The sequence below is a fragment of the Eschrichtius robustus genome, chromosome 18 (genome assembly GCF_028021215.1).
Source record: "Eschrichtius robustus isolate mEscRob2 chromosome 18, mEscRob2.pri, whole genome shotgun sequence".
NCBI classification, from domain to species: domain Eukaryota; kingdom Metazoa; phylum Chordata; class Mammalia; order Artiodactyla; family Eschrichtiidae; genus Eschrichtius; species Eschrichtius robustus.
The window spans coordinates 81,668,349-81,695,531 of NC_090841.1; the positions used below are offsets into that span (position 1 = coordinate 81,668,349).

Sequence of the window (27,183 nt, forward strand, 5' to 3'; positions counted from 1 at the left end):
CGCCCGGGGGCCTGTTGACATCTTGGGCCGGACCACTCTTTGCTGTGGGTGCTGCCGTGCCTTGTGGGGCACTGGGTTGTGCCCTCGGCCTCAGATGCTAGCACCCCCCAGCCCCAGTTGTGGCAACCAGAGGTTGTCATGTGTTTCCGGATGAGGCTCCCAGGAGCATGATGCAAATGTGGGTGGGTTCCAGCGACCCATTTGAAGACGGGGGCGCGGGGCTGGGCAGCTCTGGCTGCTCTAGAGCCCAGCCCCGCAGCTCTGCCCCCTGGGTCCGTGGTCCCCGCCTGGGCCCGCCCCAGGGACCCTCGTCAGGCGGCATTCCAAAAAATAAAACCTGCAAGAGCCGTGGGTCCTCGGGGCCGTCCTGGAGGCGCAGGCTGCAGTAAGACGCGCCCGTCACCCTCAGCTTCCTGGCTCAGCACAGACGCCGGAGGAGCTGAGGGTGGGGCCTGGGACGGAGTTTCCACGAGCGGGCACACGCACACGCCAGCACACGCTCACTGGGTGCCCCTTTACTCCCCGGCTCCCACCCTTCGGGGAGGGCAGGGAAGTCACGGGCGGAGGCCTGGGAGGAGAGTCTCGGGGGTCTTCCGGTTGCTGTGCCTGAGTCTCGCTTCCGACGTGATGATAAATGGGGAGGACTCAGTGTCGGGGCCCTGCTGGGGCCCCTCGTCCAGTGGTGATGTGTGAAGGGGGCGTGACGGGTGAGGTCAGCCTCGGGAGTGTTGGGTTCTGTGCTGCACGTGGGTGAGGTTTTCCGTTTCTGTTCGTGTAGCTGAGAACACCCAGACCTCCCGGGGACGCCGGCCCGTCTCTGGCGCCGCAGACGCGGCCACTGACACCTCCTGTCCTTGCAGTGACCTGGCCAACGGCGCGGATGGGGCACTGGCCACGAGCTCCAGCGGGTCGCAGTACAGCGGGTCGCGGGTGGAGACGCCCGTGTCGTACGTTGGGGAGGAGGACGAGGACGAGGACTTCCACGAGGACGAGGAGGAGGACTGAGCCCCGTCGGCTCCAGGGACGCGTCCGGGAGGAGAACGGCTGTGAACGGGGGTCCTTCTGTGTCTTCCGTCCTCCTCCCGAGAAGAGCGCGCTGAGCCGCTGGGCTCGGCGTGCGCCGCCGATAAGCAACGCGCCGTTCTCTGCGGGGTCCTGACGAGTGTCTGATGCCGACGCACGGCCTCTCTTTACTCTTTCGGATTTTGTGTTTTCGTTTGCTGTTTTTTTAAAATTCAGAGTTCATTTCGCCCCTTCACAGTTCTTGCCGAGTTTGCTGGAGACGTTGTGCTCCGTCCACGCCGAGGGAGATAAAGGCCCTGCTGCCCGGCGGGCCCGAGGCAGCCGCCGAGGGGGAGGCGCCGCGGAACCGGCAGATGGCGAGGCTCTGCTTCCCGACGTTTTATTACGACCTTATTTCCCTTAAATTATATTGACTGCGTGACTCCATCGGGTTTCTACTTTGGTTTTGCTCTGTGTTGCAGCCAACGAATTGCGAAGTTCTTTTTGGTTTTTGTTTGTTTGGTTTGGTAAAAGTTTACTGCCATGCTGGTGCAGCTATGGAAACTGTCTGAAAGCTTGGAATGGTTTATTGCTTATAGTAAAATTTGCCTGATTTCTTACAGGCAGCGTTTGGGAACTTTTATTATATAGTTGTTTACATACTTATAAGTCTGTCATTTAAAGACATGTACTGAAACAAATGTTGTATTTGTTTCGTAAGCATCTTCCTGTAATCTATTATAAAGTTGAAATTAAATATAGAGAATGTTTTAACAGTTTTTTAACTCAAAATTTGTCAATCATTTTTAATAGTTCTTTTTTTATAAAAAGAAAAAGGAATTTCAGGACAGGCAGTAGTCTCTTTTAAAACTTATTCACCAAGAACCATTAACTGCACAGTTGCTGTTAGCTGCCTGTTCTAAAATAATAGTCTTTTTATTGGAACACAAACTTTTCTGTAATATTTTGTGGAATAAAGAGACTTTAATTGTTTGACTTGTTTAACTTGGCACTGTTAGTTTTTATTAATAAAGTGCGCATGGGCATTTTAAACAAGTCGTGTGTCCCTCTGATTCGGGATTGCTGTCGGGAGCTCGTTTTGTCCCGTCAGCCGTGCCCTTCTCTGGAGGGAGGAGAGGGCCCAGGCCCAGCAGTGCACGCAGGACCCGCCGAGGCCCCCAGCCTGTCCTGCCGCTGCCCAGCGGCGGGGCCGAGGAAGGAGGTCCCGGGGACGCGGCCGGTGGTGGGGAGAGAGTCTGTGCCTTGCCTTGTTTTTAGAAGAAACGTACCCACGACCTTTAACGTGCGAATCCTTACAAAACGCGAGCTTTGCAAACACATCCCAGAAAGGTCACGAAGCTCCACAGGGAAGCAGGGGGCGGAGGGATGCAGGCTGGATGCCCTCGCGGACACGCCCACGGTGAGAGAGCCAGGCCGAGGTCGTTCCTTGCCTTTCTCCCTGATCCTAGAAGTCGAGACAGACTTTATGGATTCGACTTTCGGAAGAAGAGTCAGATCGAAAGGTGAGATGGGGCAGCTCAGTGTTTTATTCACGTTGGTCGAAGACATCCGTGGACGTTGCAGGGCACGGTTGCGGCCTTGAGCAGAGTCGCGTCTCCTGAGGGATGCGGCAGTTCCTCCTTTCTTCCTGACTGTGGCTGCCTGAAGTGCCCTGAGGGCTGTGGCTGGAGAGACGGGGGCGGTGTCGGCGCCCGTGCGGTGAGGATGCGGCCAGCCCCGCGTCTCCGGCCGAGTCCCCTGCGGCTGCGCCCCTGCGGCCCCTCCTCTTCCAGGGCACCCGGGTGGGTCTGGCCAAGCTGGGCACCCGGGCGCGGGCAGGAGACCCCCGACCTTCCACCGGTGGTGACCCGGGTGGCCGAGGGTCTGCTGGCTCCGCTGCCGCGGGAGCGCCTTGGACGGGGGACGAGGTTCTGGCATCGTCGCCTCTCCTGCTCCTCCTGGTAGGTGGTCAGCTGTGGCCCAGGCATCCCGGAGCGTCGCCCGTCAGGGTGTCCAGCCTGCGTCCGTCCACGCCCGCTTCCCTGCCGTGTGGTCTGTGACCTCCAGGGGAGGTGTTTGATTCCAAAGGTCACATCTTACAAGCTGGTGAGTAGTGGGGTTCTGCCAACCAGGAGGCCTGTGGCTACTTGGGCCGAGTACTGACTCCGGGTGTTGGCGCAGCAGGGGTCCCCGGGGCGCGTCAGCGAGCTCCCGAGAGAGGAACGTCCGGACTCGAACCTAGGCCTCTGACCTCTGACCCCAGAGCCTGTGCCACCCCTCCCCCAGGTGCTGGTTGTTCCGTGTATTCGACAGCAACTTGACAGAAGGTTCTAGCACTTCTTTCCAAGGGGTGCTTTGTGGTCAGCAGGTAGCCGGGTCCCCTGCACCCCCCCGCGGGGGCAGCCCCTCCAGCTGCTGGGCCTCGGTCTCCTTCCCTGTGAAATGGAATCAGCGGCCCCGGCCTCCCAGGGCAGCTGGAGGAGGGACCCCGAGTCAGGCAGCCTACTGTGCTCGGGCCCCCCGACGGGCACCCCCACCCCACCCCCATCGAGGCCTCGGTGTCTCTTCTGGGGTGGCTGGACCTCTGACCCCTGACCTCCAACCTCTGATGTGTCGTGACATCCCTGAGGTGGCCTGATCTCTGGCCTGACGTGGCACTTCCCAGGTGGCTCAGGGTTTTTGCCGGTGGGGTCGGCAACGCGGAGCAGAGACGCCCGCACCCCGGGCCCCGGCAGCCTTCGGGGCTGGGCTGCGGGTCCCCTGTCCCCTGAGCCTCTGCGGGGCTTCTTCCGTGGGGTTAGGACTCCGGGCTGCCAGCTCCGGGTGGGGTGAAAAGTGGGCGACAGGTGAGAGCAGGTTTGTCCTTGGGACAGAATGTTCTCGTTTCAGGGTTTTCTGAATGGGCTGGGGCTACAGACTGCCCCCCGCCCTGGAGGCTGGAGGGGAGACTGTGCTCTGAGGAAGGTCACCTCTGGGGTTTGGGCTTCGCCGCGTGGGGACACCCTTACGTCCCAGAACTGTGCGCTCTCGGGGCAGCCCCTTCCACTCTGGTTTGTAATGTCCCTGACTTGCAACTGGAAGTATTAAAGGGAGAGGTTTTTTAGTTCATTAATTTTAGTTAATTCTTCTTAAGTTAATTTAGTTAACTGAATTTCAGTTAGTTTGAGTTTTTAGTTAATTCTTCCCCCTCATCAGGAGAGACATGACTCTTTTACATAGATTAAGAGTGAATTTAATAAACTTGATTTTTACAGTATAGGAATTGCATTTTTTAAAGCCGGCAACCAGAATGCATGAAATCCTAAGTCACGTTTCATATCAATGCACTACCGGTCTTCATATTAACGTATAGAAAAAATAAATTACAGCAAGAAAGGTGATGTCCACGTGGAAGAGATGAGTCCTTTTGGGGTCTTGTTAGTTGCACAGCTGCTGCCTTAGGGTCACCGTGTTAGCCCAGCGTTTTTATCGTGGCTACAAATTCTACTTAAAAAGTGACAGAGATTTCACAGGATTCTGGCTCTGAGAGCTGGGTGCACGGGGGCCTGTCTGGTGCGGAGCTGCCTCCGGTGCCGGATTCAGCTGGATGCGGCGTCTGCGGTCACCCTGCACCTGGGGGCCAGCTGCCTGGCTCCTCTACTTCTGGATTTTCAGCTTGAACTCCACCTTCCCCTCATAGGGGTCATGGGGGTTGTCGAAGGTCACGTGCTCCGCCAGGATCTTGCACACGATGACAACCTCCCTGTTCCTGGGGACGTTGAGAAACTTCGCGGCCACCAGCGGGTTGCTGTAGTGGGGCTGAAGCGGACGTGCATTAGGACCCTCGAGGGCGGCCGGGCGCTTGGCTGGGTGCTCTCATGTCGCCCGAGAGCCGCCCGGGACTCACTGGGACACAAATGTCTCCCTGCTTAGAAACGAGGAGACTTGGCCCAGGGGGTGGGGGCGGTGGACAGACCAGTGACAGATTCAACTTGAAATTACACTTGATGAAAATTAATATAAAAACAACACAGAGGATAAAGCAAGAGATTTGGAGAAAATGATTTTAAATGGATATGCAGTTGTCTAAGGGCCTTCTAAGGAGGCCCTTGGAAGGTAAAAGATTAGATTTGATATTTATTTTACGTGAGAACGATGTGTTTTCAGGTAGTTACGAGAACATGGGTTTGGGAAGCACCCGAAGATTAAGTGGTCCGGCTGGGCTAAGTACGGCCTTGTTTCGTTTTTACAGGTGAAACATTAGGGCTTCCCTTCTGCTAGTGACTGCTCAGTTTGATCCGGTTCCGGAGCAGCTGCTGGGGACAGTGGCGCACACGTACCTGGGCCTTCTTCCCGTAGTAGGGGAAGTAGTGCAGGCTGTAGACGCCGCTGGGTGGGAAGTACTCCACCTGCAGGGCCGGGGCATCCCGGTGCTGGTCCTGCGGGCGAGAGGCCACCGTGAGAAAGGCCGGATGTGGCGCACTCGTGTCCGCGCCACGCATGCTTCTGCACGCAAGTCCACGTGTGTGCGTACGTGTGCGCCGTGACCACATGTGCAGTTGGCATAAACTAGATCTCATCTTTATCATCAGCCGAGCAAGACCCCGGGTGACTTATCAAACTTGTATTTTCTTCCATTTTAAACCCTCTTAGGATAAAAAAGGCAATAGAGCCGAGCGTGTGGGAATGAAGGCCCACAAGGCTGGGCGGCTGATCTGCCGAGACTCGGGAAGGACCCATACGCTGTCGTGGGGTTTGCTTCCTTTCACTGTCAGAGCCAGCGAATCGCCCGACGGCTTGAGCTCGTCTGAGGGCAGAGGAAGGGTACTTTGGTGTCTGTGCAGATCCCGGGTCAGCCTACACATGTGTGGTCGAGGAAACTCAACGAGGAAAAACAAAACAGGACGAATGCTGCGCTCCGGGGAGACTGCAGGCTTTGTGGGGGGGGGGGGTCACCCCGGTGGGGCACCCATGCTGACGGCAGAGAGCCTTGGCTGAGGGCGTGATCGTGAAAACAAACTTTAGAAAATATTCAGTGAAGACAAATTTAGTTTTTTCATGTTGTACTTAAAAGCATGTTTTGAGAAAAACTGGACTAAATTAATGCCAACTGTTGGCAGCATTTATATACACACACTGCCAGACAACAGTAGCTGTCGGTAACTTGCATATTTTTGTAAATAAGCAAATAAAAAGGACAAAGCAGCGTAGTAGAAGTGCCTTGGTTTTTCCAAATAGCCACAAACATTTTGAAGCATGTCAGTGATACACTGTCCCAAATGCTTTTTGAAGTAAAACAATGACGAGGGTTGTTTTTCTTACCAGGTTGTTGTTGTTGTTGTTTTTTCCAGAGACAGTAAAACTATTCTCCAGGATCATATAGCTGTGCCATTTGGCATCTTGCAATACCATATAGAACATTTTTTCTTGATAATTCTTACCACGTTTTTAATCCCCCATGATAAAACCACTCTTAAGTGAAGGTTCATGCAATTCATGCACCTGGCTTGTTAGGCTGACGGTTGAGGTGATTTTAGGGAAAACCAGATCAGTATTTCCCGCAGGTTTTCCAGACTAAACAAGACAGCTGTGGCCGGTCACTCACCAGGAATGTGCAGTCCACCCTGGGGGCTGTGCTGTTGCCGGGGAGAAACTTGACGATCTGAAAGGGAAAGGTTCGGACGTGGCCTCTGTGCCCGTCTGTGAGCGCGGAGGATGGGTGCCGGGGAGGGTCTGGGGGGGTGTACCAACTCCTGCTTCAAAGCCGGAAGCTCCACGCCGGGGCCGTGGTCTTGGCCGGCAGGTGGCAGAGCTGGACGGGGGTCTGAGCTCCCCAAGCCCACCTGTGCCGACGGCCCGGCCCCCAGATGCGCCTGCTGGTGCCCAGGGTCCAGTGCAGTGCCCTCCTGGCTCGTGGGGACCACTGCCCTCCCTCGCTGCACACCTGCCAAGCAGCCGGGACCGCACCCCAGCTGGGCCCGGGGGCCCAGCGCGGTGTGCCAGTGCGTGGCCCCCCCGGCCTCTTAGGGAGGAAAATGAAGAGTGCCACGCAGATGCCAGCGTGGAGCCGGGTCCTCAGACCCCACCCTCCCCGGGGCCCTGCCGAGATGTCCCCTCTCCCCGCAGCGTGGATGTGCCTCCCGTGGTTTGCTGTGTTCTCACGGGCAGCCTCTCTCTGCGCCTGTCCCCAGACGGTTCCCAGGTGCCCTCCCCGCGCTGACCGCGGCCCGGCTTCCTCCAGGCGCCGTGCACACAGGGCTGCCCCAGGCTCTGTGGCTTGCGGGGGGCGCACGCCACGGTCAAGTGGGTGGTGGGTCTGGATGGCAGCTCCCAGTTGTGTTTGAGGGAAGGCACGCTCGCCGCTGGCACACGTGCAGGAGAGACAGGGGCCCGGTTCCCTTCTCACCTCTGACCCCCTCACTCACCCTGTTCATCTTGATAATGAAACACGGCTTTCCTTCCTCAAAACCAAAGGTGGGGTCCGGCCGGCCCGAGCAGTTTTGCAGCATGTCTGCTGTGAACTTGCAGGAGAACTTGGTGTGGTTCGGGGCCAGGAATCTCTCCTGGAAGAAGTACCTCTCGGACGTGCAGTTGATGTTGTCCTCCTGGGCCGCGGGTGAGTAGCCTGGGGGACAGACACACCTGCAGCCCTGCCCGAGCTGCAGCCCCCCTCCCCGCCCCCGGGGGTTCCTGAGACGAGGAAAGAACGGAGACTGAGGTGCATTCTACACTCTACCTGCCAGGAAGTGGTGCAGGGCCTGCGTTAGTTCTGTCCAGGTCCTGTTGTCAGACACGTTGTAGGAAATGTCCAGGCCTTTCTCCCCGTAGACATCTGGCCTCAAGGTCACCCCTGGAAAAAGAACGTGACGCTTGGTCTTTGGTTGTACATCCAGGCTGTTTGCTGGGCGGTTGGCCCCGGCCTGGGGGAGGCCGTGCCTGGGACGCTTTGGGGCCAGGCCTTCGAGGGTCCCCCCGCCCCTGGCGAGGAGGCTGCAGCCAGCAGGGCCCGGGACCCTGCCCAGGGGCTGGGGGGCCGCGCCGTCCCACAAGGCCTGGCCAGGGCCCGCGGGTCCCTCCCACAGGAAGCCTGCCTGCCTGCCAGCCTCTGGGTTTGGGGCACATTCTATCAGTGTGTTCTCAAGCTTGTAATCTATTACGTTCTGTTCTGAAATGACATCGAAATCCTCCATGTTTTATCCATTGGTTGATTCAAAAAATTGAGCCCCAGTTGTCACGACGATTTGCAGAGGATCCACCGAGGGTGGCAGAGCTCAGTGCTGCTGTGGGATGTTCTTGGGTTATTATCTTCCTCAGAAAGAGTTAAGGACGCAGGGGTGACAAACACTCTGAGTAGCTGGGCTGGAAGAAGCTTTCCTTCCTTCGTTTCTCCCCCCTCCCTTTGTTTTTGTTTTCTGCAGGCACCGCAGGTTAGCTGGCTGCGTGGGGGGGGGGGGTCTCGGTCCAAACACCCTCCCCAGGTTTTGGGAGTCTTGCCACCAGCGACTTCCTCCTCTTTGGCACTGGCTCCGACCCCTCGTCGCACGGGCCACGCTGCACTTAGACGGCACTCGTGCTCTGGACCTACTTTGCTGCTGGGGAGGCGAGGCCTCCACAGGAGGGCAGCCTTGGTGCTGGTGACACCACACGGACGCCGAGCTCCCCTCGGCCCCCTTCCTGATCCCCTGGTGGCCGTCCTCCCCGACCTTCTCCCCGCGGGGTCGTGTCCTGACCCGGCAGCCCCGGGCAGAGCAGGGCCCGACGCCCAGTACCTGGTGACTTGAGCTGGTCCTGGTAGTCGGGAGTGTACGGGTCAATCGTGCACATCAGCACGTAGATGCACAGGGCGAAGATGCCGGTCATGACCACGTAGAAGGCCACGTAGTAGAGGCTGATCCACACTGCAGGAAGAGGCGGGTCAGACGCAGCGACAGCTGCTTGGTCGCGGGGAACACGCGTGCAGCCCACCAAACGCGTCACCGCTCAGGGTGAGCGTTCATGCACGGCGCTGGGCACCCATCCCGTTATCTGGTTCCAGACCATTCTCATCACCCCAATAACCCTGCACCCCTTAACTTAAAAGCCTTTTAAAAAATTATAGTTTTAGGAGCGTAGCTTTAACACCGCTGTTCTCAAATCTAAGGCTGAGCCTCTGGGGCTGATCCTTAGCTGCTCCCCGCTCTCAGGTGCCCGGGGGTGTCAGGGGCCGTCAGGGCTGAGGGGGGCCTTTGGGATCACCCAGTGGGGGAGGAGAGGCCGGCCAGGGCCTGCGTCTGGGCACTGAGACCGCCAGCCCCACGCGGCTGCTGGCTGGTCCCCTGCCCTCCCCCGGCGCCCCTGCCCTGCCGCACGGACCCCAGCGGGACAGCGTCCGGCCCAGCATCTGGCCCGTGTCCGGGTTCCAGCAGTAGTGCTGGAACTCCTCCATCCTCTGGCTGCATGACTTCTTCTCCTGCAGCGCCGCCATCGCCCCGCTCCTGCCAAAGGACACTTGGGGGAGGACGTCCCCTTGGGTTTTATGGTCTCCCCCTCAGAGGTCAAGGGCATTGCGGCTCTGGGTTCCGGGGCGAGCCCAGCAGGGTGTTATCGCTGCTCGGCCGTCAAGCGCCGGCGCCTGGGCAGGCCTGGCGGGCTCCCCTGCCGTCAGGTGCCCCTCCACCCCCTCCCTGGGCAAATCAGGGTGGCTCACTCCTCCTCTCGGGTGCCCTTGGCCCGGAACTTTATCTGCTCTGATAATGAGCAAGGAGGCCTGCCAGGTGCCCAGCTCTGCCCACTCGCACTTCCTTGGGGAGGGAGGTGTGAAGAGAGCGGTCTGCACGAGGAGGGGCCTGGACCCCGACGCTCACCCGCGGCCGAGGTGCCCCCTGTTCTGAGCTGATTGCAGCAGGCGCCCCAGGTCACGATGAGGCGATGGCTGGGACCCCGGCGGGGGCGGGGGCTCCCGCCGATGTCACTCCTGATGCTGGAGAGCCAAGCCTGCCGGTGCCCGGGGCGGCCGGATGCGGGGCCGCAGGGGTTCCCGTCACTCCTGAGCTGAGCTTCGGTGATGAGCGTGGTGTCCTCTGAGAGCCAGTGTTGGGCCCTGTAGGACTTTGTGTCCATGGAGGAATCCACAGCCATACAGTCTAGAGGTGTTTTCAAAACCGAATGCACACCGGTCCCTGGGCGTGTTGCTGAAATGCAGACTCTGACCCCGCGGGGACCCAGTGGACCTGGGAGCTCCCGCGGCCTTGCTTGTGGCTGCAGGACCGCGGCAGTGTCTAGGCAGGGGGCGCTCAGCCTGGCAGCACGTCCGAGCCACCTGGGGCGCCTTGGAAACCTGTGACACCTGTCCCACCCCCGAGTTTCTGAGGGAGCTGACCTGCCGGGTGGCCTGAGCGTCTGGACAACTACGAGCCCCCGGACCACCTGATGCGTGGCCAGAACCAAGCGGCCTTGGTGGTGCACATGGCTGGGGCACCCACCTCTGAGATTAGGAGGAAAGGGCAGCGCCGGGCACATATGACGTGGCACCGAGGCGTCTTTACAAATATCTAAGTCAGGACCCGACTGAAAAGGTGGGGATTGTATACAAAGAGCTGGGCGTCCATCCATTGTCACTTTCCCTCTGAGGGACCCATGTAGCCAAATTGGAAGTGTTCTTCGGGGATAAAAATAGTGAAAAGCCCTCTAGCCATTATGTTTATTTTCTTTAGGATGATTTAGAGTTTGTCAGCAAAACGAACACCCTAAAATTCAGATGGAATCGCAGCATTTTAGCTTGGACTCATAGTCTCTGAATGGACCAATCGTAGGCATTTTCCTTCACACTGTTCCCCTTCACAGCTTTGGAACTTTAGGGCAGTAAAAACACAGTGTGGCCTTAGGCTGCGGTCTCACCGTCCACAGCCTGTGGGTCTGGGACCCCCGCGCCGAGGCCTGAAGACACAAGGTGGGAACTGCTGTGCACAGAATCAGTGCCGCCCTGGTCTGGAAAGTACAGAGACACTCTTGGGACGAGCACAGTATGAATTCTTCCTGGAAGTCTTTGAACGAAATCCTCCACACTTAGTCTCTGAATTCCCAGAAGCATGAACGTGTGTGCTGAGCTGCACACGCGTTGTCACGATGACCTTCCTGGGACACGTGCCTGTGGGGAGGGGAGGCCTGGGGCGGGGAGGGGGCCCTGGGCTGCTCGGCGTGTCCCGCGGGACAACGTGGGACGGACGCCCCAAAGAGAGTGAGCTCCGGGCGATGCGGGAGCTCTCCCTTCCTATGCGGGGGCTCGACTCCCACCCCCCGGCAGCAAGGGACCGGAGCCCACCCCTCCACAGCTGCCGTGGGGTCAGCGGAAGCCCGCGAACACCGAAGGACTGGATGATAGGAAGATTCCCAGCTTTCAACGGATAATCACTCATCAGAGCAAGAACCGGGAAGACCTCCAAATGAAGTTAAAATGAGATGATCAGTAGACGCCAAGCCTGAGGTGACAGGTTCTGAAATCACCTGACAGGTTGTGAAATGCTTCAGCGAGCAATGGTGATTGTGCTTGAAACAAATGGAAAAACAGAAGGAGAAAGTTTAAGGAAAGAAATAGAAGACACAAAGAAGAACCAAATGGAGATTTTAGATTCAAAAAATACAATAACCAAAATAAAAAGCTCAAAGAATGGATTCAGAAGCAGAAGGGAAGGGACAGAGGAAAGAACCACTGACATGGAAGAAAAAACAATAGAAATTTCCGGATTTGAACAATAGAAAGTAGAGCCAGAAAAAAAGTGCCCAGCCTCAGTGACCCGGGGGCCGTAGGAAAGGCCTAACGTCTGCGTCACTGGAGTCCTGCAAGGAGAGAAGAAAGAGCGGGGCTGAGGCGTAAACCTTCCACTTAGAAAACGTTCTTGAAATGACAACTTCATGGAAATGGAGAACAGATTAGTGGTCGCCCGGGTTCAGGACAGGGTTTGGGGTGGGAGGGAGGCGGGAGTCTACAAAGGGGGACCGTGGGGTGGGAGGGAGGCGGGAGTCTATAAAGGGGGACCGTGGGGTGGGAGGGAGGTGGGAGTCTATAACGGGCGACCGTGGGGTGGGAGGGAGGCGGGAGTCTATAAAGGGGGACCGTGGGGTGTCGGGGGCTCCTGAACGTTTGCTGTGGTGGCATCGGTATCTGCGCTGCGATCCTGAGCTACAGTTTGGGGAGACGCCACCACTGGGGGACTGGGTGAGGGGTGCAGGGGCCTCTGGGTTATTTCTCATAACTGCACGTGAATCTACAATTACTCTAAATAAAAACTTTTTAAAAAGGGCCAAATGAGTTTGGGAAGCTCTGCGTACTTGACCCCTCTTAGAGAGCCAAGTTCACTCTTCAATCTCTGAGTCCCGTGATCGGAAACATATTTAACGCCGTTTATCTGAATGCTTCCCACTTCCCCAGGAGGTAGTTCGGCTCAGCGTTAATCCAGTGGGAGTTGCCGTCCTCAGACACCGCCTCTCGTAGGGGTTCCTGACCCGGGTGCCAGCCCCACTCCAGGCCCACCGAAGCAGATCTTTATTTCTCCAGGCGATTCGAGTCCCTGGCACTGCTGGGAGGCGCTGTCTGGGGACACACGGTGAGGGACACACGGTGAGGGACACACGCGGAAGGGGCTCCAGTCCACAACACGCCTTGGAGCCGGAGCCGCCGACCCGTCTGAACACTGATGGGTTAAAGAAAAGGCAGGAAGGGTTTGAAGAGATCAGTTCAAGGTCGCCTGCTAGTAAGTGCCAGGCTGGACGCACCAACCCACCTGCTCAGCTGCAAGTTCTTGTTTCTGCTTCCCCGGCTGCTACACAGAGTCTGCCTGTCTCCTCATACCCACTGGCAGAATCTCACTGCCCTCTCGACCCTCTCCTCCCCGCGTGGAGTTGGTTACCTGGCCTCTTCTGGCTGGGGTGTTCTTCATTTCTGTGGCCCTTCTCTTCCTTCCCTCTCTAAACTGTAACCAACCCCCATCACTTCCTTGTCATTCTTTCCCATACATGTACCAAGCACCTACTATGTACTAGAACAAGGCAGACAAGGCCGTACCCAGGTGTGCCCCAGGTGTGCCTCAGGTGTGTCCCAGGTGTGTCTCAGGTGTGCCCCAGGTGTCCTCCAGCTGTGTCCCAGCTATGTCCCAGGTGTGTCTTAGGTGTGCCCCCAGTGAGTCTCAGGTGAGCCCCAGGTGGGTCTCAGGTGAGCCTCAGGTGAGCCTCAGGTGTCCCTCAGGTGTGCCCCAGGTATGTCCCAGGTATGTCTCAGGTGTCCCCCAGGTGTGTCTCAGGTGTGCCCTGGTGTGTCCCTGGCCTCTTCGTTCCCTTCTCTCTCCTGCCTCTCTCTGTGTGGGACCTTAGCCTGGGTGTAGCTGGGGTCTCCTGCATCCCCGTCCTAATTTCACCTGAACGTTTCTCTTGGCGTTTCTCCTCCACCAGCCAGCGCAGCCCAGGTGAGGGCAGGGGGCTGATGTGAAACTGATCCCTCGGCAAGGGCCGGGGTTACCTTAGGTCATCAGAACCACCAGCATGATGCAGCTGCTCTCAGTGTCAGCTCAGGACAAATGTTGGTCCTCACATACTGACCAGTCCCCTGGCCAGGGGTCTCACCCGTGGACGCCCAGAAAGCCTATTCCTAAACTCCTATCATCAGCTGGTTTTATTCTCACTCACGGGTTTTCTAAAGAAAAAATGACACATAGTGGGGAAAACACCAGCCATCTTTGTGAATTAAGGTTTCTCCTGGGCCCCCTCCCTTCAGCTGGGCCCTGCGTTCCCACCAGGAAACAGGCGGAGGTTCCAGCTCATCTGCTTGGGCCAGTGGGCCAGACGGGGAGGCTTGGGGCTCCTGCGCGCTGGGCCTGGGGCCAGGTGTGTCCTTCCCCGTGGGAAGGAGCGGGGCAGGGTGGCCCGTCTAATCCGTCTGCGAGCGGCTTAGGGATTGTCTTTTTCTGGCACCTGCTCCCGCCCTGCGTGTCCTCCACTCCGGCCGGGATCTCGCCCGAGCTGTGTCAGCGGGCTTCCTGGGGCTCCCGGTGCCCGGCCAGCCTCCTGTCCCCAGAGGGCGGGGACGGGCCATAGGCCAAGGGCAGCGGGTTAGGCCGGCTTGGGACGTGGGAGCCGGACGCGGAGGGAGGCCGGCGCCGGGATGGATTTCGGGTCCCTGGAGACGGTGGTGGCCAACTCGGCCTTCATCGCTGCCCGCGCCAGCTTCGACGCGAGCAGCGGCCCGACCTCCCGGGACAGGAAGTACTTGGCCCGGCTCAAGCTGCCCCCGCTGTCCAAGTGCGAGGCGCTCCAGGCGAGCCTGGACCTGGGCTTTGAGAGCGCGTGCTCGGAGCAGCCCATCGGCAAACGGCTCTTCCAGCAGTTCCTGCAGGCCCACGAGCAGCACGTGCCGGCCCTGGGGCTCTGGAGGGACGTCGAGGACTACGACACCGCCGATGGCGACCTCCGGCTGCAGAAGGCCCAGGCCATCCGGGCCGAGTACCTGGACCCCCAGGCCAAGCTCTTCTGCGGCTTCCTGGACAAGGAGACGGCGGCGCAGGCCCGGGAGGGGCTGGCGGGGGCCGGGGCCGGGCTCTTCCAGCCCCTCCTGCGGGCCACCCTGGCGCACCTGAGCCAGGCCCCCTTCCAGCAGTACCTGGACAGCCTGTACTTCCAGCGCTTCCTGCAGTGGAAGTGGCTGGAGGCCCAGCCTGTGGGCGAGGACTGGTTCCTGGACTTCAGGGTCCTGGGGCGGGGCGGCTTCGGGGAGGTGTCTGCCTGCCAGATGAAGGCCACCGGGAAGATGTACGCGTGCAAAAAGCTGAACAAGAAGCGGCTGAAGAAGAGGAAGGGCTACAAGGTGGGCCGCCGAGGCATCGGGGGGCGGTGGGGGCTGGGGCGTCCTGGGCCGGCTCACCCCGTGGTGGGCGCCCCCGCCGTGCGGCCCTGGGCGGGGTCGGTCCCCCGCGCCCCCTCGTCGAGTCCGCCTGTCTGCCTGGCGGCCAAGGCCCTGGCTCGGAGCGGCAGGTGCCGGCGGTGCTCGGATGCTCGGCTTGTCCAGCCGCTCTAAACCACCAGCCTCGGTGCCCGGGACGGGCGGGGTCCGCCGCGCCCCTCCTTGCAGAGCGGCCCTGCGTGGCTGGCGCGGGTCCTGTGCCACACGGCACCACGCTTCTCGGCTTGTCACCAGGGCCACGCACTGCAGCAGCCGGTGTCAGGGAGGCTGCTGGGATGAGTCTCCAGATTCTTTACTCTGACTTTCTGGAACTTTCCCTGGCTTGTGCTGTGAGGAGGCTGCAGGGGGAGTCTCCCCAGGGCTGGTGTGGGGAGGCCCCGAGGTGCCCGCGTGCAGCGCTGTCTGGGCCGGGGGTTGGGGGTGGCGGAAGCAGCTGCTCTGAGCGGTGCCCACCCTCCCTCTGGCATCAGGCCCCGCTCGGGCGGGATCAGCCAAAGCTGCTTAAGCTCCAGCCGCGCGTTCTGCCTGCGTGGGCTTCCCTCCCGTTCCCGCTGCACAGAACAGATCACGCTGGGGGCAAACAGCAGCTACCCCAGCGCACCCCACCCCGGGGTCCCTCGATGGTGCTCTGCCTGATGGCCTTTGGGGGCAGCAGTTACCTTCAGGACCATCTACCTGCAATCTGAATCCAACTGTTAGGGTATTAAGCCTCTCTTCTCCCGAGTTCAGGAAACTTATCAAACTTTTACAAAGTAAAATCTTCCCACGCGGGGGTAGAAAGGGCTTCTCCACATCAAGAACTCCTCCTTCAAAAGGGCTCTTTCTCCTTACCCAACACAGCTTTCAAAAGCACGTTAAATGGACTTCATGGGCTCTTAAAATAAATATAGAAAATGAACAGGGATGCGGGGTGGCTTGAAAAGGTGCTGTTCAGAGGCCTGGATGGGAGGAGAGGGGCTGGGATTGCAGCAGGAAGAGCTGGAAGGGAAGGTCAGTGCCAACAGGGTGCCTGGGGACCTGCCGGGACCCTCAGCCGCATTTCTAAGGCTGGTTGGCAGAAGCCCGCTTGCTGGCGGCCCTAGGAACCCCGAAGTCCTCTGCACATGACGGGTTCCCAGGCCCTATCTTGTCTCTGTGAAACGGGGCATGTGAGGCATGTCTCTAAGTTATCTGCAATTGCTCTGTACAGCCACTTTTAAAATATACCGGCAACTCTGATTCTGTTTTATCGCGACATTTTCTGGTTTGTGGAACTTGGCCCTTTTTGGCAATATCACTTTCCCGCCTAACCCTGGGCTCTTACCCTGCTTTCCAGGGCGCGATGGTGGAGAAGAAGATTCTCGCCAAAGTCCACAGCAGGTTCATCGTGTCTCTGGCCTACGCCTTCGAAACCAAAACCGACCTCTGTCTGGTGATGACCATCATGAATGGAGGCGACATAAGGTAAGCGCTTCTCTCTCCGATGTAGGAGCAGGATGGGAGGGCCCACGAGGCCGAGTGTGCAGAGGGGCTCTCTGGGGCCCCGTGGGGCTGCTTCCCACGTGCTGAGAACGTGGTGATAAAGACAAGAAGCCCGGTCCCCATCTAAGCCCTCCTCTTTGTCGTCGGATTGCTGGTCCTCGAAACGATGTGTCCTCAGTCCCAGTGAAGTGCAGGAGCCCTGGGGGAGGTGGCCTAAGCTCTCTAGTCGTGGGCCCGTCCTGTGGGCCTCGGGTTCATGTGGACGGCGGGGTGAGAGGTGTGGGCAGCAGGGCGTGTGGAGCTGTGAATCGAGTGCTAGTGGACGGGTGGGTAAAGGGGTGAGAGGGGGCCTCAAGCGGGGTGAGGGCCGTGATTCAAGAGGGAGGGCAAATGAAGACAAACTTCGTCAACGATGCACTCTGGGGGTGGTGGCAGAGCGGAAGCACCGTGTGGCCGACTCTGGGAGCTGTGGCTTGGCCATCCACCGCAGGGAGAACCAGAGGGCGTCATCGCCCTACGGGGCCTGGGTTTGCCGGAGACCTGAGGGCCCGGCCCTGGGCTCCCAGGAGAAGTTGGATCACTGGCTCTCAGAGGGGAAAAGACCAACTTGCCAGCTGGGCAACACGGCCGCTCTTGCCCCAGCGTGCTGGTCTGTAAAATGGGGATAGAGATGAGATACTGGTGTTCCGAGGTTGCTGTGGAGAGTCAGCTAACACACCTGAGACACTTAGACGACTCACACGGCCCTCACACAAGGGGGCCGTCGCTGTGCCTCCGTTCTCGGGCCTGGGTTCGCCGGCATTGAAACTCTGCCAGGTGAGCTTGTTGGCCCCATTTTCCAGGTGAGGCTCTGAGATCCTGACTGAGCCACCTGTGCAAGTTCACGGAGGAGGAGCGAAGGGTCTGGAAAGTGCAAATAGCACGAGCTGGAGAGCGGAGACAGCATGACGCTTTACTCGCCTACCCTGCCCTGCACTGTGCTGGGCCGTGATGCTGTGCTACGTTACACTGCGCTATGCTGTACATGCTACTGTACCGTGCTGCGTTGTACTATAGTACACCGTACGTGCCACTGTACCGCGCTGCGTTGTGCTATAGTACACCGTACGTGCTACTGTACCGCGCTGCGTTGTGCTATAGTACACCGTACGTGCTACTGTACCGTGCTGCGTTGTCCTATAGTACACCGTACGTGACACTGTACCGCGCAGTGTTGTACTATAGTACACCGTATGTACTACTGTACCGCGCTGCATTGTACTATAGTACACCGTACATGACACTGTACCGCGCTGCGTTGTACTATAGTACACCGTACGTGCTACTGTACCGCGCTGCGTTGTACTACCCTGCACTGTACTACAGGGCACTGTAGTCAAATGTACATGTAGCATAAAAGCCATTCTCGCTGTTGCTCCGGCTGACGTGAGGGTTTCTCTCTTGTTTTCTTCGAGATTACTGGCCTGCCTCTCCTCTCCCTGGTTGTTCTCTAGTTTAAATACTTTGCTTGTTAGGCTTTGCTTCTCTGTACAATGTGACAGGGAAACGGGAGATAGGAGAGTCTGGGAGGCCGGGGGGGCGTCCTCTGAGGGCCCGCCGGGGAGTCTGTGTGTCTCTGGGGAAACGGCCCACATGCTTCCTGGGCTCTGGGTCAGCCGCTCGCTTTGGATGGGACGTGGGCTGGCCACGTGGCCCGCCTTTGCCTCCCTCTGCCCGGCTCCTTCACCGGTGGCTGTAAAGTGGTTTTGGGGCCTGTTTCCCTGTTCTCTCCCCGTGGGCCGGGGCAGGGGAGAGCTGCCCTGCCTTTCCCCTGTGCTGAGGGGCTGTGAGGACACAGACACCAGTGGCCGGTGGTCCGGGCTCTGCCGCGGGCCCCTCAGGCTGGACGCCGAGGCTGAGATGACGGATGCTTTGCCGACACAACGTGGGATTCGGAGGCCTCAACGCTTTCCCGAGATTTTACTTCCCGTCAAAACCGTGGGCACGCGGCTTCTGGTTGTGCCAGAGAAGCGCAGGCTCCATGTGGTCTGCCCCCAGGTACCACATCTACAACGTGGACGAGGAGAACCCCGGCTTGCGGGAGCCGCGCGCCATCTTCTACACGGCCCAGATCATCAGCGGCCTGGAGCACCTGCATCAGCGGGGCATTATCTACCGAGACCTCAAGCCCGAGAACGTGCTGCTGGACGACGACGGTGAGGCGGCCTCCCCTCCCGGCCTCCCCTGGCCCTGCTCACCTCTGTAGCCTGCTTGGTCATCGGTAGGGGAGGGACCAGCTTTGATAGACGCTCGTTATAGTTTTACGGCACCAAGACACACCTCAAGTTTGTTCAGCTATTTTGCGACCGCATGGCATTATCCCCGAGTGGAGATTATTAACGGACTTTGGTGAAATCTGGTGCATGGCTAGGTGCCCAGGGCAACAGGGAGTTAGTCCAGGATGCCGGAGGGTGTGGAACTATTAGTAAACAGCTAACGGTTATGGCTGAGTCCACACTCGATCACTTAGCTTGCTGTCTTCGTAAGGAGTCAAACTGGGATTCTCGTCAGGAAATAACCCCCAAGACTGAGGTTCCCGTAAGTCCCTTTAGAGCTCCCCTTCCCTCCCCATCACAGGTCAGACGGACACACTGGTGCCCCAAAGGCCCTTGCTGCAGAGCTCGGGGAAGACAGAGCCACGAGGAGGCTGGCTTTAGGGGGATTGTGCCCCGGATTCCAGTTGCGAGCACTGCTGGGACCCTCGGTCCCTCCGCAGTCTGAGTGGGGAGCGGCGGCCCCTGTGTGTGTGCGCGCCATGCTCGTGCACGTGTGTGTGTCCAGGAACCCCAGGGGCCTTTGTTTGTGGAGCCGCGTGTGACCTGAGCCCATGTTTGTTCTCCAGGCAACATCCGAATTTCTGACCTTGGGCTGGCCGTGGAGCTGAAGGAAGGGCAGACCAAGACCAAGGGCTTCGCGGGGACGCCAGGTGAGGGCCTGAGAGCCGGGGCGAGGGCAGCCGCTATGGGGGCGAAGGGGACGAGGCCTGGGGTCCTGGGGTCCCGTGGCCTGGGGTGGGCGTCACGGTGAGGGCTGGGGCTTGTCGGGAAGTTCTCCCTCATCCCTCCCCTCTCAGGGTGAGACCGGGGGACCGGCACCCACGCAGGGATGACCCCCGACCCCCTGAACAGTCACTCCTTGTTTGCCACGTGTGCCCTCTGTGACGGAAGCTCCCCGGCGCCGGCCACGGGCAGAGCCTGGGGGTCTGCACTGAGGGAAGCAGCACAGAGGCAGGGTGGGTGGGCAGGGCCTGGCAGGTGCTCAGCTGTGAGATGGCCCCTGGACTGAGCGTGTGTCTGTGTGTGTGACTGTGCACGTGTGCGTCTGTGTGTCTGTGTGCATGTGCGTGCCTGGCGCCTCCTGTCCCCACCTCATCTCCTCTCACGCCCAGGCAGGTGGGCGCAGAGAAGAGGCATCCGAGCGGGAGAGGGGGGGCAGGGGGCACTGGTGCCCGCCGCAGGGGCCGGGGTGACAGCCAGGCTCGCGCTCACACACGGTGCGGCAGACGCTCCGAGCACGCTGCGCTCCTGATGGCCGGGTTTTCTGTAGGACTTCTTAGCAGATCTGCTTCTTCCCTGTTTGCCCGGCTTCGGGGAGAAAGAGCTGCTCCTGGGACTTGGGCCGCTTGGGTCTTGCTTTGTCCCCGAAGCCACCATCCTGCGCTTTGGGCTCCTTTTGGGGTTGTGCCTGTTGCCACGGTGGGTCTGTCTCATCTGCGGCTCTGTTTGGGAAGAGGTCCTGTCGTGAATTTTCCCGATCCTCTGAGGTTCCTCTCCAGGGCGTGAGCGTGTGAGCGAAATGCCGCTCGCCTGTTCCTGGCTGATCGGGTCCAGGGTTGGCGTCGGGGGACCTGGGGTGTCACCGGCCCTGCTTGCACGAGGCCCGACCGGCCGCTAGGGGGCGCCCAGGCTTTGCCGCGGCTGCCGAGCGGCTCTGAGCCCTGGACTGGGGGCTCTGCCCGCGGGCTGTGCTGACCTGTGTGTTTGGGGTCAGGCGGCGCGGGGGCCTCAAGCAGTGGCAGCGGAGGCTGGGGTCGGTGTGAGTTAGAAGGTGGGGCGTCCAGCGAAGGCTCGGGGAGCCCTCCGTGCCCTCTCCCCTGGCCCCCCTGCTCCCTCCAGCCCAGGTCCCCAGAGCCGAGCCTCTGCCCCCGGTTCAGCCACAGTCCACCCAGAGGGGCACTCGCTGTGCCAGCACCGCGGGGCTCGGGGGAGGCGCCTAGACCGAGGCTGCGTTCACTCACCCATTGCCCGCTCGTGCCGTCTTTCACACGAAAAACGATTCATCGTCGCCGCGTGAGACCCCGGGAGACAGACGTGTCACTGGGTCCCAGCGGGTGGAGCAGACTGGAGGGGCCAGCGGGCCATTTGCTGCAGGGATGTGGCGTCTCTGTGGTCGGCGGGCCCTCCTCTCGGGCCCCTTTTTCATGGAGAAGTTGTGGTTGGTGGAACGTGCCTTTCTCCAGAGTCTGAGCCGTCTGGCCAGCACTGTAATCCCTGAAAAGAGGCTGTGTTCAGGGCCAGGGGGGTTCTTTGGAACTTGACTCCTGTAACCTCCGGGAGAATGTCCTGTGGCCACAGCAGCGTGGCCCGTGTTATGCAGCCATGTCCCTCCCGGGAACTTGCCGCGAACACACGTAAACGCTGAAGGACCAGGCAGGGCTGGAAACAAAAGGACACGCTCAGCTTTGCCTTTGGGGGGGTGTCTAGTCATCTGAGCATAGAAGCCACCCCGGCGCCCAGCCTCAACTACCTACTCGGCCCCGGGGGAGTGGACCATGGGCCCCAGATGCTGCCCGTCTACCCTTCCCACGCGCTGGGCTGGCCTCTGCACGGGGCACAAAGGGAAGGAGGCCGGAGCTGGTTCTCGGGGTGTCCCCTTCAGCCTGCCGGGCCCAGCACGTGGCCCCGACTCCCCAGAAGTGGAGCACACGGGCCACTGGGGGTCCGGACCGCTCTTAGGAGCGTCGGGGCTTCAGCCTCTCCTTTTGTGCCCTTTCGGGTCTGAGCGCCTGCCTCTGACCACAGGTCCTGCGTGAGCCTCAGGCACTGGCTCTGTCCGCCATGGGCACCACAGTGGGGGTGAGACCCACCCTGGGTGGAGGGGGCTCCCGCCAGGGATGGCTGTGCCCAAGGGGACACTCACAACCGGGCGAGCGCTTCCTGGTGGGTGGGCGCGGGGCAGCCCCGCGTGTCCCGGTGCGAGGACCCTGCTGGGTTCCGGGGAGACGGGAGGTGCGTGCCGGGTGCTGGTCTCCGAGTCGCGCTGTGCTCCTGTCGCAGGCTTCATGGCCCCGGAGCTCTTGCGGGGTGAGGAGTACGACTTTGCCGTGGATTACTTCTCCCTGGGGGTCACGCTGTATGAGATGATCGCGGCCAGAGGCCCCTTCCGAGCCCGCGGAGAGAAGGTAGGAGGTGGCCAGCGGTGTCCCTGCAGCTGAGCTGGCATCAGCTCCGTGTGTGTGTGTGTGCGTGTGTGTGTGTGTATCATAGGAGCAGGGGCCCTGCAGGACCTGGTGACCTTCCCTTCGGGGACCACTAGGCTTCTCATGGTGCACATGGTGACCTCATCTCCTGGGTCTCCGTGCGCCAAGGAGCGTGTCAGGAGGAGAGGAGCCTGGACCACCCCCCCAAGCCCCGCCCCCACGAGCAGCGCTCGCTCTGGGGGGCGCGGCTCACCCGCTGGCGGCCTCCCTGCCCTTCCCGGAGGCCAACGCGCTCGCCTCCCCGGGTGCTGAGCTGCAGGCCCTGCTCCAGGCCCGGCCGCTTCCCTGGACGTCCTGGGGGCAGCGGGCACGGGGGGCGGCCGTGCTGGGGCCCTGCCTCCTGTGCCCCCCCCCCGCCTCCTGTCCGCATGGCGGCCCCGCGTCTCCCCGGGGAGCTCTGCCCAGCCCAGCAGAACCGCAAATAGGTGTCGTTCAGAGCCCCCACCACTGTTCACAACAAAAGGAGCAAAGCAGCCCCTTCCCTGGACCCCGCGCTGACTCTGCTCAGAGCTGAGGCTGTCTGTGGGGCAGGCATGAGGGGCTGAGGAGGGAGGCCTGCTGTGAACCGTACTTTAGACATGGCCCCTCGCTCGTCCATGCCCACGGCCCCTCGGCCTGCCTGGAGGTCACAGCCATCAGTTTCTTCTGCTGGACCTCCCCGAGGGCCCCCGCCCAGTCCCCGCTCCTTTCCTGACATAGACGTGGGGACAGTCCGGTCTCCAGTCCCCTGAGAGTGAGAACCCCTCCCCTGACTAACCCGTAGGGTTGCTCTGTGCGTCTGCACCTCTGCCTTGGGCTCCAGCAACGGGTCTCTCCCGACCTCAGCTCAGAAGAGCAGGGTAAAGCAGCACAGTGTGGGGTCCACGTTGGCCTCAGGCCACCATAGGAGCGCCACCTCAGAGCCCTGGCAGAGCCCACGGCCCTGACAGGACCCCTGTTTTCTGGTGAAAATGAGCAGGAGGAGATTTCATGAGAAAGTGAACCGTCGTGGTCTGTCCATCCTCTGGTCCATCCGTGGTCCCTGCATTCCATGGTCCATCCGTGGCCCCTTCATTCTATGGCCCGTCTCTGGGTCATGCCTTCTGTGGTCCATCTTCAGGGCATCTGTGGTCCCTCCATTCTGTGGTCCACCCGAGGTCCCTGTGTTCGATGGGAAGGAACCTTGGGTACACCCATGACACGGACAGGTCTCAAACTCACCACTATGAATGAAAGGATCTGGCCCCGGAAGAGTGACTCTGGATGATCCCACTTCCGTGAAGTTTTAGGACTTTTCAGGAAGGGCAAATCTGACCGACAGGGAGAGGAAATGGGCAGCATTTGGTTGAGGTGGGGCTGGAGACTTTCGGGCTGATTGTCGGGGAGCTCCCTGGGGATGGATCCACTGGAAGTGAATTTTGTGGGCTGGAAGTCACGTTCGGGAAAGCTGGTCTGGACTAAGGCTCCATGGACCCTGTGGGCGTCTGCCCTTGGCAAACCTCTGCCACCTCGCCGGGCAAGCTGGGGGGGATGGTCGTGGGAGTGCAAGGTGTCCACCTCCAGAGTCTCACGCCCTGACCAGTGACACTGAGCCCTTAAGTGCTAACACGCGGGAGGGGGGCGTCAGGCACCCCCGAGAGCAGGGCCGGCCGGGCCCACGGAGCTGCTGTGTCCGGAGCTGCCGTGGCAGCTGGGGCGACGCGGGTGGGCCTGGCTGGGGTGTGATGTGGGCTGACGGTGCTGTGTCCGCTGTGCAGGTGGAGAACAAGGAGCTGAAGCAGCGGGTCCTGGAGGAGGTGGTCACCTACCCCGACAAGTTCAGCCAGGCCAGCAAGGACTTCTGCGAGGCGCTGCTGCAGAAGGACCCCGAGAGGCGCCTGGGGTTCAGGGACGGCTCCTGTGATGGGCTCCGCGCCAGCCCGCTCTTCAGGGACATCAACTGGCGGCAGCTGGAGGCTGGTACTGTCCGCGTGTGGGAGCTGGGGCTGGGGGCTCCTGGGCGACCCTCGCTGGCCGCCCCGTCCCATTGGCATTCGGCAGCTTAGCGTGAGGTCGGGGGGCGGGCGGCCTGGGCGGACCCCCCCCACCCCCGAGCATCCTCTGCCCCCGATGACACCACCGTCCCTGTTCCCTGCTCATCCCAGCGCGCCCAGGACTGGATGTTCACGGGGTGGGTCTCCTGGGGACCCGAGGAGGCCGCGAGGGTTGGATGGGGTGTGTGGGAAACACCTGTGAACTGAAGATCTGAACCCGCTGTCAGGCGTTTCCTTGAAGGAGCCCGCGATCCAAGTCGAGGCAGGATTTCTCCAGCCGTCGTTCATTCCACCAGCGTCTGCTGTCATGTCGCGTGCAAGCTAGTGTGTGCGAGTGTGTGTGTGCACGCGTGTCTGCAGGAGAGAAGCATGGCACCCGCCGCACCCACCAGAACCCACACCCAGGAAGTGTGAGCCTGTGACCTCACGGCCCGACGCCCCAGTAGGAGAAGTTTCTTTGGTGGGGAAGGGTCAGGGCAGTGGCAGCCCCGGCTGATCTGAAGGTGCCGGGTGCCAGGGAGAGCTGCCCAGACCAGCCCCAGGCCCAGGGAGGTCAGGCAGCCCAAGCGAGCTGTCAGGACTGGGGAAGCCGGAGCCGGATTGAGTCCCGAGGCCACAGGGTCTGTGCTGAGGAGGGACGGGGTGAAGGCACAGGGAGTTCAGTTCTGAGCACGTTGTGATCGAGGTGTAGACCTGCAGACGGGGAGGCCGGCACTGGGGTTGGGGGGTCTGCAGAGACGGTGGGCACGGCGGCGTCGGGGGCAGTGCAGCCAAGGGCCCGCCGACCCTCGTGACGGGGCTTCTGGGCAGGGCAGAGGGGGCGCAGATGGGGGCTGGCTTCTGGCAACGTGTGTCCAGACCGGACTCTGAGTCTCCAGCCTGGCTCAGCGCCCTGTGGCGGGTGTCGCTCTCCTCGTCACCGCCAGGGCCGCATGAGGGGCAGCGGCCCTGCTGGCTGAGCGGGGGCTCTCGGCACGCGGCCGCCTCCTTCCGCTGGCTGGCCCTTCACGCCCCGTGTCTTCCGTCCTCTCACAGGGATGCTGACCGCCCCCTTCGTCCCAGACTCCAGGACTGTCTATGCAAAGAACATCCAGGACGTGGGTGCCTTTTCCACGGTCAGGGGCGTGGCCTTTGACAAAGAGGACACAGAATTCTTCCAGGAATTCGCCACCGGCACCTGCCCCATCCCTTGGCAGGAGGAGATGATCGAGAAGGGCATCTTTGGGGACCTGAACGTGTGGCGGCCTGACGGGCAGATGCCCGACGACATGAAGGGGATCTCCGTGCAGGAGGCGGCCCCCTCGTCCAAGTCGGGGTTGTGTCTGGTTTGCTAGACCAGCTGCAGCGCCTCGTGGGTCAGCTGAGCCCCTCCCGCCAGGCCGCCGCATGGCTGTGGCCCGGCGCTCAGCACAGGCAGGACAGAGGAGGCCGGTCCAGCTAGGCCTCCCGCGCAGGGTCAGGAGCGCCAGCAGTAAATAGTCCACCTCTTTTGCACCCTTTCACTCAAAAAGGATCCAGTGGTCGCGGGACGGAATCCACCAGCGACGCTTGGCTCTCCAGGCCCTGGAGTGGACGTGCAAGCTGGCGGCGGCTTGGGCGGCGAGAGTGAAGACTCGGTTCGGGTTTCCTGGCACCTCAGCTGCAGCTTCGCAGGCCCCTTTGCCTTCTCTGGGCTGGTTCAGAGGTCGGCAAACCCTGGCCTGTGGGCTTGCGGGCTCCGCTGGGAGGCCCGGACTGTGCGCCTGGCCCCGCCCCTAGCCGGCGGGTCACTGCCGGGGCTGGGCTGGTCCCCACCCGCACGTTGGGGATGCCATCTCCACGTCTGCCGGTGCTGAGTCTCCAGCGGGGTCCCCTTGCCGGCCGGGGCCCACGTGTCCGGGAGGAGGGGAAGGCCCAGGGGCCTGGGGGTGAGGCTGACCGTGGCAGTCACCCCCCTTGGCTTCTCCTCATCCCGAGACCATCTCCAGTTGATGACAACTGGACACAAGCTGCCCACCCCCGGCAGACAGGCCGGGCCAGCGGCTCTCTCCCCGCACCCGGCACCTGCTTCCCACCCCGACTCTGCCTCTTGGCCTGCAAGGCCTGGCCCTCTCCTGGTCTCCCTCCTGGGGCCAGCTTTGGGCTGGTCTTGCTACGTGGGGTTATCTGCCTGGCGGCCAGGCGCAGTGCCCTCCCTTTCCTGAGCGCCTCTGCCCTCCGAGTGCCATGCTGGGCGTGGTTAGCACCCCTGCCGTCTGCCCCCCCAGCAGCCTCGGGAGAGGAGGGACCCCGAGGAGCGCGACCTTGGGGGCTGCGGCTTAGCTACCTGGGACCAGGGGCCGCGCTGGCCTGGAGCCACGGCAGGGGGCTGGCCCCGGGCTGCTGTGGGCTCAGACAGCCGGTGGGTGTAAGGGATGTTTCAAGTGTACCTCCGGGTCCCTTGTGCACTGAGGGCATTAAAGCCTGGGGTGAACGAACCTGCAGGATGACCTGGTGAACGAACCTGCAGGACGACCCTCTCTCTGGTGCGCTGCAGCCATAATGTCCTGCAGGGGCCCAGAAGAGCCGTCCAGTGCTTTTGGTCTGTGACCTGAAACTGCCACTTGAACCTCTCCTGGGAGGCTGAGATGGGGGCCCGTGGCCAAGGGAGGCTGGGCTGTCGGCAGGATCAATCGCTGTGTCGGCCCTGACGCCGGTTCTGTGTCCTAGGATGAGACGCGTAGATTATCTAACGGCTGTAAATCTCACCTCACTACGTTCAGGTGCAAGACACACCACTTCTGGTCTTTCTAAACCCATTTAATCTGCTCTAGGTCCCCATGGCCCTGAGCAGAGTGATTTAAACCTCAGGGGGTGGGTGTGGCCTGGCCTTTGGCCGCCGTCCGAGTGCCTGCCCGGGGCCCACGGCGCCTGAAGTGTAGCCCCTCCTGTGGAACCAGCAACCCCGGCGGGGACCCCTCTGCCTTCATCTTATGCCTGGACGGCCAGAGGAGACAGGGCATCGATACAGTTGAATTTCAGATAAACAGCAAGTAACTTTTTTCGTGCGTGGGACATACTTAACGCTAAAAACTTATTCAACGTTTTTGGCTAAATGTGGCACAGCCGTTGCAGATGATTTACTCAACGTACGTTATTCCATGAGCTAGCAGGTCTGTGGGGATATAATCACAGAAGCGAGTTACGTGTGACTTCCGCTGCCTCTCTCTCGTGGTCTGCTCAGGGGTGCCCCCCGCTCCCCAGTAAAACTCAAGCCAGCCCCATGTAGTTACACACAGGCAGCAGAAGTCCTGGAGTCACTTCAC

General features: G+C 60.7%; 3 protein-coding genes across 4 annotated transcripts in view; 2 read left to right on the plus strand and 1 right to left on the minus strand.

Annotated features, from left to right (window-relative positions):
* Positions 1-1,369, plus strand: part of TFDP1 (transcription factor Dp-1) — a 30,358-nt gene extending 28,989 nt beyond the window's left edge. For both annotated transcript variants that reach the window (XM_068526586.1, XM_068526584.1), the window contains one exon: positions 861-1,369. In XM_068526586.1, the coding sequence (XP_068382687.1) occupies positions 861-1,005 (145 nt within the window). In that variant the 3' untranslated portion in view covers positions 1,006-1,369. The remainder of the gene's footprint in view (positions 1-860) is intronic.
* A 3,269-nt stretch (positions 1,370-4,638) lies between these two features.
* On the minus strand, positions 4,639-9,445 carry ATP4B (ATPase H+/K+ transporting subunit beta). Its single transcript, XM_068526984.1, has 7 exons — positions 9,334-9,445; positions 8,751-8,879; positions 7,718-7,831; positions 7,407-7,606; positions 6,587-6,643; positions 5,322-5,420; positions 4,639-4,800 (listed from the first exon to the last, which is right to left on the minus strand). Exons 1-7 carry the CDS (start codon positions 9,443-9,445, stop codon positions 4,639-4,641), a joined length of 873 nt encoding a protein of 290 aa, XP_068383085.1.
* Positions 9,446-14,113: 4,668 nt separating this feature from the next.
* GRK1 (G protein-coupled receptor kinase 1) lies at positions 14,114-25,233 on the plus strand. The gene is made up of 7 exons (XM_068526789.1): positions 14,114-14,812; positions 16,224-16,351; positions 18,407-18,564; positions 19,251-19,334; positions 21,685-21,809; positions 23,624-23,825; positions 24,935-25,233. The coding sequence occupies exons 1-7, from the start codon at positions 14,114-14,116 to the stop codon at positions 25,231-25,233; spliced, it is 1,695 nt and encodes a 564-aa protein (XP_068382890.1).
* Positions 25,234-27,183: the final 1,950 nt, after the last annotated feature.

Coding starts and splice junctions, on each gene's coding strand:
- ATP4B (XM_068526984.1), bottom strand. CDS start 9,445: ATGGCGGCGCTGCAGGAGAAGAAGTCATGCAGCCAGAGGATGGAGGAG. Junction 7,832..8,750: donor GGACCAGCTCAAGTCACCAG/GTACTGGGCGTC, acceptor TTCTTTTTCCAG/GGGTGACCTTGAGGCCAGAT. Junction 5,421..6,586: donor GGGTGGACTGCACATTCCTG/GTGAGTGACCGG, acceptor TCTCGCCCGCAG/GACCAGCACCGGGATGCCCC.
- GRK1 (XM_068526789.1), top strand. CDS start 14,114: ATGGATTTCGGGTCCCTGGAGACGGTGGTGGCCAACTCGGCCTTCATC. Junction 19,335..21,684: donor GGGCTTCGCGGGGACGCCAG/GTGAGGGCCTGA, acceptor CTCCTGTCGCAG/GCTTCATGGCCCCGGAGCTC. Junction 21,810..23,623: donor TCCGAGCCCGCGGAGAGAAG/GTAGGAGGTGGC, acceptor TCCGCTGTGCAG/GTGGAGAACAAGGAGCTGAA.